The sequence below is a fragment of the Cuculus canorus genome, chromosome 1 (assembly GCF_017976375.1).
Source record: "Cuculus canorus isolate bCucCan1 chromosome 1, bCucCan1.pri, whole genome shotgun sequence".
Classification (NCBI taxonomy): domain Eukaryota; kingdom Metazoa; phylum Chordata; class Aves; order Cuculiformes; family Cuculidae; genus Cuculus; species Cuculus canorus.
This window is the reverse complement of record NC_071401.1, coordinates 157,262,789-157,270,561: the sequence shown is the minus strand read 5'-3', so window position 1 is coordinate 157,270,561 and position 7,773 is coordinate 157,262,789. Positions and strand designations below refer to the sequence as shown.

General features: G+C 46.0%; 1 protein-coding gene across 1 annotated transcript; it reads right to left on the bottom strand.

The window, feature by feature from the left end:
• Window positions 1-1,011: 1,011 nt before the first annotated feature.
• On the bottom strand, window positions 1,012-7,490 carry HEBP1 (heme binding protein 1). The gene is made up of 4 exons (XM_054051903.1): window positions 7,213-7,490; window positions 6,936-7,074; window positions 4,816-4,996; window positions 1,012-3,537 (listed from the first exon to the last, which is right to left on the bottom strand). The coding sequence occupies exons 1-4, from the start codon at window positions 7,288-7,290 to the stop codon at window positions 3,366-3,368; spliced, it is 570 nt and encodes a 189-aa protein (XP_053907878.1). The 5' UTR covers window positions 7,291-7,490; the 3' UTR covers window positions 1,012-3,365.
• Window positions 7,491-7,773: the final 283 nt, after the last annotated feature.

Sequence of the window (7,773 nt, the reverse complement as noted above, 5' to 3'; positions counted from 1 at the left end):
AAATATCTATCTTCCAGTTTCCCCTGCACTGTCATCTTAAATCCACACACAAGAATTAACATCATTATGCCCTGCTGAACAGCAGACAGGTACAAAAATGTTCCCATTTCAGCACTTGCTTGAGACAGAAAGGGCACTGCATGGGCACAGAAGAATCTACTGCACTATTATTCCTTGGAGAGCAAATACTGGAGGGGGCAGAGAAAGAGCTTTTTTTTTTTTTTAATATCAGTTCAGGAGTCAATTGCATGTAGTGGAGCAGCTGTGACCACACTGGCCTCAGGTCAAAATCCAGAGCACACCTCTTGACTATTGGCACCAGCACAAAGAGATTACTGGAAACCCTCTAATGTCAAGGGCGAGTCTTGCTGTCCAAACAAACATGCACTTGCAACAACAGCGGCACATCAGTAAGCTGACTGACCCAGCTGCCTACAGAGCCGGGAGACAACCTGTTGGAAAACCTCAGCCAAAGAGTTATTTTTGCCCTCCCACAGGCAAGAAATCCCTTGTCATAGAACTCAAAGATACCATGGACAGTAAGCTTACCTAGTCTAAAAAGCAACTGGAAAAATGCATGGGATAAAGTCTGTCTGGGTCAACCAAGCACAATAACAAAAATCCCTGTGCCATACTTTAGTAAAGACGGGAATATTCAGAAGAGGTACCAGCACATGGGTGCACTGATCCTGTAATCTGCCTCAAGTGTCCACTACAGTCCATCACTGGCCGCAGTGCAACGAGCTAGATGAACCTCAATGTGACAATATGTCTAACTCCAGATCGTAGGTCATGCTGAAAATCACTCATGAATATTTGCCTGAACGCTGCCTGTGAGCCCACATCAGGAATACAATACACAAGTGAATTTTCTGCAGGTGAGCAGGCCCCCAGGTTTCTACATTAACACAAATATATCAGTCAAAGTGGCTAAAACCATCAACAAAGATTATTCCATCAGCTCCCATCTTACACAGTCAGATAAGGCAGGGTTACACCAGGATACCTTAAACAGCAATTTATTGGGAAAAGCATTATCGATATTTACAGATGCTGTGACATGATTAGCACTCCAAACAGAAAGATAAACTGGCAACCTGAAGTCTTTCAAATCAACAACTGCCACTGAGCCCAAAAAATCAATGATCAGCACAGGAAATGTAAATCATTATATTAGTATTTTTTTATTTATTTAAAAACCCTAGAAAGTGCAGACAGAACACAGGCATCTTTGCTTGTACAGAAAAGGCAATTCAGTTTGCACAAGACTTTGACAGCAGCTAACACTCTTCATGAGACTCTACTGCCTACTCCATGCAAAAGGCCAGTAGCAGGGTTGCACAGGCAGAGTCTACAGATGCAATTACTCACATTATTGGGCCAGAAACTCTTACTCTCTGTTCAGAAAGAAGTGTATGCATGTTACGAAAAAAAACCCATGCTACTGAGATGTCCAGCTCTGTTCATACCAGGTTTACTTCTTCCTAACATGTGAGATTTCACAGGAGAAATATTGAGAAATTTCAGGATTTCAATCATTACAGGACTTTCATTACCCACAGCCAGAAAGGACTATATCCACAGCCTTCACAGAAATTCCAAGATCAAATCAGGAATGCATAAGCCAGGCAGCACGGTGCCCCTCCATTCCTCACCCACACAGGTAAAAATAATCTGGAACATGAATAGGTACCTTTGGATTCAGGGATGGCCTTAGAAGGGTCTTTGCTCCTTAAAAAAAAATCTCTAAATGCCTAACTCCTTGTCTGTCTTGATGTCCCTTTTCATTCCTCTCCCTGGCACTGCAATCACTAACTAGAGCCAATAGCTTTTCCCTTGTTTTTTTAAAAAAATTAAATATCTGCTTTTTTTTTACCCATCCTGACTAGCTGCTCTCCACACTGGTGACTGAAATTCTCTCATGAGGTCCACAGCATAGCTCTTACATGGCTCAGTAAGAGAGAAAAGGAAAACACATCAGAACCTCAGGTTTTCTGCTTTTACTGCTAAGATTTGTTCCTGGAAAGCAGGCAAATGTGAAACAGTTCAAGCAGCCAGAACCTGGGATGCCAGCTGACAAATCTCTCTTTCAGCTCCAGAGGGAAAATGACTTTTGGAAAGCACCTGAATTTTGAGGCACTTTAGCCTGAGAACAGCACACCTCTTTTAGCGCAGGTAATGAATTATAGAGGCACCACAGTAATATAGTGTGTGAGCATGTTCCCACTGCAGGCACCTTGCTGCCTCCCTGGCAGAGCTGACGGCTAAAATGCTGGTTCCATGCCTAACAGTTAAACGTTGCCAATCTCCCTAAAACAATACTTGCCCTTACTATTGTACTTGAAGATTCCAAAAGGCTATTCATTATTCGACATAAATCTCAAGTTATCAAGAACAGCCAGGTTTCCCTCCTCCTTTAAAGACAGCCACTCTGAGTAAATCCTTCACAAACTAACACTTAATAAGAGAGGTTTTTTAAAAAGATCTGCACCCACAGTAGTTAAACTAGATGTTCACTATTCTTCAAATGCACCCTCAGATCACAATTGGCACCCGTATTTTTGGCAGCCTGTATTTTTCTAATTCAATTAGATTACCACACACATTCCACCTTTGGCTCTTGTGTAGGCTAGTTTTAAAGAAATGTTGCACACAAGTAACAGGAAGGTAAGGAAATGATCTTGGGGTCTGCATGTCACACTGTCCGGCTGTAGATGAGATTAGGACATAACACACCCCAAAATGTCTCAACTCAAACAGGAGGGCAGCTACAGAGAAATCTAGATGCTCCTCTAAATGACATTTCTCTATCAGATGACAAAAGCCTTTCTCTCCTACATACTATGAGACAATGTAAAAGATGCTTATCTTCACTGTGCTGAGCTGGTAGCAATGCCCATGCCCCCTCAGATTGCTTTTGGAATAGCACAGATAAAAGCATCATTTTACAGCTGTAGCAAGCTCAAGAAGATAAAAAAGTCCCTGTATGTACTTCTGTCATGTTCCCTTGCCTGCCTCAGGTGAGACTAAGAGTCTATCAGCACTAGAACGTGATTCCTGTCAGGCACCAGTCTTGCTAATTAAGTACTTTTGCTGTCTCAGCATTGAACTCTGGGAGTACGAGGGAGATAAAAGTAAGCCACTGAGAGATCACAAGAGTCTATGAGATTGAGAACCTGGTCTGGAATGAAGGAGCAGGACCATCAGGAGGCTCTGCAATGTTCTTCTGAAATGTCTGGTCAATAAAAGACCAAAGCATAGGTGTGGAGGGAGGGAAAGATCATTTTCTGCCTCTGCCAAATTGTTGATTTATTTTGAAGAGGACAGGAACACAGCACGGGGAGATTATCAGGGAAGCCAGATAATTACTCTTTTACAAACCAGACCTCATTGCGTCGCCCATAAGGCTTCATAGGGGGGTCATAACCATTGCATAAGTAGAAATCCTTGTGGTATGCAGCTTCACTCCCCAGAGCAGACTTCAGCTTGGCAGCATAGTTCACATAATCCACTTCTTTGGCATAGCCACCAAACTGCCTGCAAAGAAACCAAACAGAGACAGGTATAGAGCAGTCCTGGCAGGACACAGAAAGGAAGCAAGTGAGAACAATATATAGCCACAATATAGTTAGCCATGCACTTTAATCCAGTTCCTGCCAGCATGCACTTGTGTGAACTATATGCCTGTGATAAATTTAATCTCAAGGTTTACACAGCCAGGGCACAGTCAGTCACTGGCAGACCCCAAACAGACACTGCAAACAGACCCATATATATCTATTAGCAAAAGGACCCTGCCCTTTGAATCAATGCCATATCAGAGGAACAGCTTCCCAGAACACAAGGTTATCTCTCAGCCTGCTCAGACAACCGCAGTCCTTACACCACTGCTGTCAACAGCTACTTTCACTGTGGTGTGAACAACCATCTGATGGAAGCTGGATCATGAAGGGAAGTCAGACTCTAGCTAGGCCAAGGAAAAGGGGAGGTTGGAATGCATACATTAGCAATTACAGCCCACAGAGCTGTTTAAAATGGGTAGTATGAAATTAGCCTGATCTACGTTGACCTCCCACTAACAGGAACTGTTTCCACAGCAGAGGTAACCTCACAACTCTGGCTCAGGGCCAAGGTTTGAGATAAAATAGATGGTTCTTGCAGAAGTGGCCCCATGCCCACAGCAAAGGCCAAGCAGCAGTCACTGGCAAGGGAGAAGCCAGAGAGTTAGTCAGCCACAACAGCTCAAGCAAGGAGGCAGAGGAACATTCAAGGGGTTAAAAACAGGGTGTCAAGAGTCCAGGTTGTCAGTCAATAGTCAAAAAAATTCAAAGGTGCAATGGCTGCTTGTTTCCATTATGGACCCTGGCATAAGTTGACAGAAGAACTTCAGTTGACAGCTGTAGTTTACTGCGAACCACACCAAAGGACATATTTGATGACTAGGACCCACCTTGATGCCAGAAAGTGGGAACAATAATAGTTTTCAAAGGTTAGAAATTACTCAATACTTCCATATTCACCCTCACCTGCTCTTCACATCCCCAGATGGAACAAAAAGCTTTCCAGGGCTAGCCTCCATACTTGTTTTCCCAGTGAAAAAAAAAAAAAAAAAATCCATATGCCAAATTAGTGCAGCACGATCAATGATAAGAAATGACATAAAACACCCATCTTGAGAAGAGAAAGACCCCTCCATCTCCTTCTACCACACGGACCCCTTGTCCAGCAAGTCACCTAATAAAACTAACACTGCTGTTCAGAGCATGCTAGAGACCTCAGCTCTTGGAACTGTGAAACTCAGGATATGTTACTTACGTGGAATAAATGGTCATCCCTTGTCTCTCTTCAATCTTAATGCTTTCATCGCTAGGAGAAGGAGGGTTGCCTTGAAATGGGCTCGGGATCCGCAGAGAGACCTTTACTTTCTGCTGTAAGGAGCCATCTTCAGCAGGAAAAACAGTGATGGAGACAGGAGCAGTCATGCCCATTCCAGCCCCTAAAAGAGATACACAGAAATTACTGAAGAAGTCTAAGTTCTCGGGAACTCTAAGCTTTAACAGGGGATACACAAAGGCTAATTTTAATTTAGGAAGGCTCCTCACCCTGTGCTCCTTATATAGTCAGTCAAGAAAGTGGGGTCCTCTGGGTCACACAGAAAAACTACATTAGGCTTTCGCTTGAGGCAAGCCTTTCTCTTCACTGACTATGCATGGATCCTGGGAAATAAGAGCCCCAGGTGATCTCTGAATGACTTTTCATTAATGATTCTGGTTTTGTGGCTCTCAACTGTACGCCTCATACAACTGAGACACACTGTTCTTCTGATAAATGACCTCTAACACAGCAGGGTCTATCATTCCAGGTGAGTGGCACATTCAGATCTGTATTAGTAATAAATCATTATCATCATCATCATCTGCACTTAGTGATGAGGTGACAGGAGCTTTCTCCTAAACTCTTCTAAATGCTCCCAGGTATCCTACAAGTTCGAGTGCCCCCAAATTCAGAGCCATTCTAAATTTCAGGAGGACTTCCCATGCTGTCCACCACTTTAGGAAAAGTATACTTCTTTTCTGCTCATTATTGCTGAGAAGTACCACAAGGCACTGAAGTATATTTTTACTCCCTCTTCTTCTTCCAGCTCTAGAGAATGTCCAACCCTCAAAATCAGGCAGTCACAGATATAGCTGAGATCAAGCCATCATTCTCTCTTATTTGTATGCTTTAATACCACATGTTCTCTGCCATGTTATAGAAGGTATCTCTTCCTCTATGGCAACACTGATCATCACCTTTCCAAAGCAGGCTGCTCTAAATGCCATCTCCCTCTGCATCCAGCTCCTATGCCCATACAAACTATACAACTCCCTCTACCAAATGCCTGAGAAAGGTGTGAGAGCAACTGCATATGCCTCAGAACTACTCTGTGGTTCTCTCATCCTGTTACAATCACCAATGCGCATTCTTTAGTAAGTTGAGAATCAGAAGCAACTTACTGAAGTACCATTATAAAACACTATGAAGAACCATTAAAAAACCAAGCTTTTCAGAATCATAGTATCTTGGAACGGTTTAGGTTGGAAGAGACCTTAAAGATCATCCAGTTCCAACCCCCCTGCCATGGGCAGGGACACTTCCAACCAGATCAGGCTGCCCAAGGCCCCATCCAACCTGGCCTTGAACACCCCCAGGGATGGGGCATCCACAGGTTCCCTGGGCAACCTGTGCCAGTGCCTTACCACTCTCATTGTGAAGAAATTCTTCCTTATATCTAGTCTAAATCTTCTCCCTTTCAATTTAAAGCCAACCCCCTTGTCCTATCACTACATGCCCTTGTTCTTTATCACATGAACAGAAACAGTCAGAGTATATGATAAACTATCAGTCATGAAAACTACTCCACTGCCTATGTCGGCACATCAGAGAACTAAATTCTTGCAGATACCCTGGATTTCATCGGCTACCGCTCACCCAAGGACTTGTGGCAAATATACATGTGCCTGTGCTCATGCTACCCCAGCTGCAAGGTAACCCATTCCTCTGGGATTTTACCTGAAACAGACATGGGTTAGGAGTGGACTCATGAGCTGGCTGGGCATACTTTAACCTGCAGCAAGGTTATTTCTTCCAGTGAGGAGCCATCCCCATCACAGACCCTGGGTGCTCAGAGCCACAAGTCTGTGGTACCATTGCCTCCATCTATAAAGCTTTCACCAAGCCTCTGCTAGCGGTGGCCAACCACAAACATCCACTGAGCCTCTGCTAGCGGTGGCCAACCACAAACATCCACTGAGCCTCTGCTAGTGGTGGCCAACCACAAACATCCACTGAGCCTCTGCTAGCGGTGGCCAACCACAAACATCCACCGAGCCTCTGCTAGCGGTGGTCAACCACAAACATCCACCAAGCCCCGTGGGGTGGAAAGAGTCTCCTACCCTGGTCATTGGCTCCTCCGACGTACTTGAGAAGCTTGACTGCCCCTTCCTTCGAGGCTTCGTCGAATGGCTTCCCTGCCAGCTCCACCGCCGCGAACCTCCCGCCCTCGCACTCCCTCTCCTCGTAGCTGAGCTGCTCCTGGGGGAAGATGATGGGGAAGGTGATGAAGCAGCCACCAGCTGTCCCAGCTGGGCTGGGAGGAAAGCGCTGCCCGCAGGACGCTCACAGCGCCTTCTCCCGGGGGAACCGAGCCCGGCCGCCCGCCCCGCCACCTACTTTCTCTCCCTTGCTCAGCACTCGGTAGGGCCATGCCTCCACCGTGCTCAGCAGGGAGTTCTTGATCATGCCCAGCATGGTGCCGCTCGGCTCGGCTCCGCTCGGCTCGGGCAGAGTGGGAGGTGCCGGAGGGCGCTCCGCCGCCTGCAGCGCTGCGCACCGCCCCCAGGGCCGGCGAGGGGGGCGCAGCCGGGGTCGGTAGGGCTCGGGAGTCGTGAGAGGCGGGTGAGGGAGTTGCGGGTGTTCAGCCTGGGGAGAAGGAGCCTGGAGGGAGACCTTATCACTCTCTACAACTGCCTGAAAGGAGGTTGTAGTCAGGTGGGCGTTGGTCTCTTCTCCCAAGCAGCAAGTGATAGGACAAGAGCACGTGGCCTCAAGTTGTGCCAGGGGAGGTAGAGATTAGGAAAAAATTCTACGGTGGAAGGACTATCAGGGTGTGGAATGGGGCTGCCCTGGGAGGTGGTTGAGCACCCCATCCCTGGAGGTATTTAAAAGACAGGTAGATGAGGTGTTCGGGGATATGGTTTACACCATGTGTCTGAACGAGTTCTCTAATTAACT

What these genes read in the sequence shown, in the direction of transcription:
- HEBP1 (XM_054051903.1), bottom strand. Translation starts at nt 7,290, where the DNA reads ATGCTGGGCATGATCAAGAACTCCCTGCTGAGCACGGTGGAGGCATGG. An exon ending in TGCTGAGCAAGGGAGAGAAA is followed by an intron (nt 7,075 to 7,212) that starts GTAGGTGGCGGG and finishes ATCTTCCCCCAG; the next exon opens with GAGCAGCTCAGCTACGAGGA. An exon ending in CGGAGGAGCCAATGACCAGG is followed by an intron (nt 4,997 to 6,935) that starts GTAGGAGACTCT and finishes TATCTCTTTTAG; the next exon opens with GGGCTGGAATGGGCATGACT.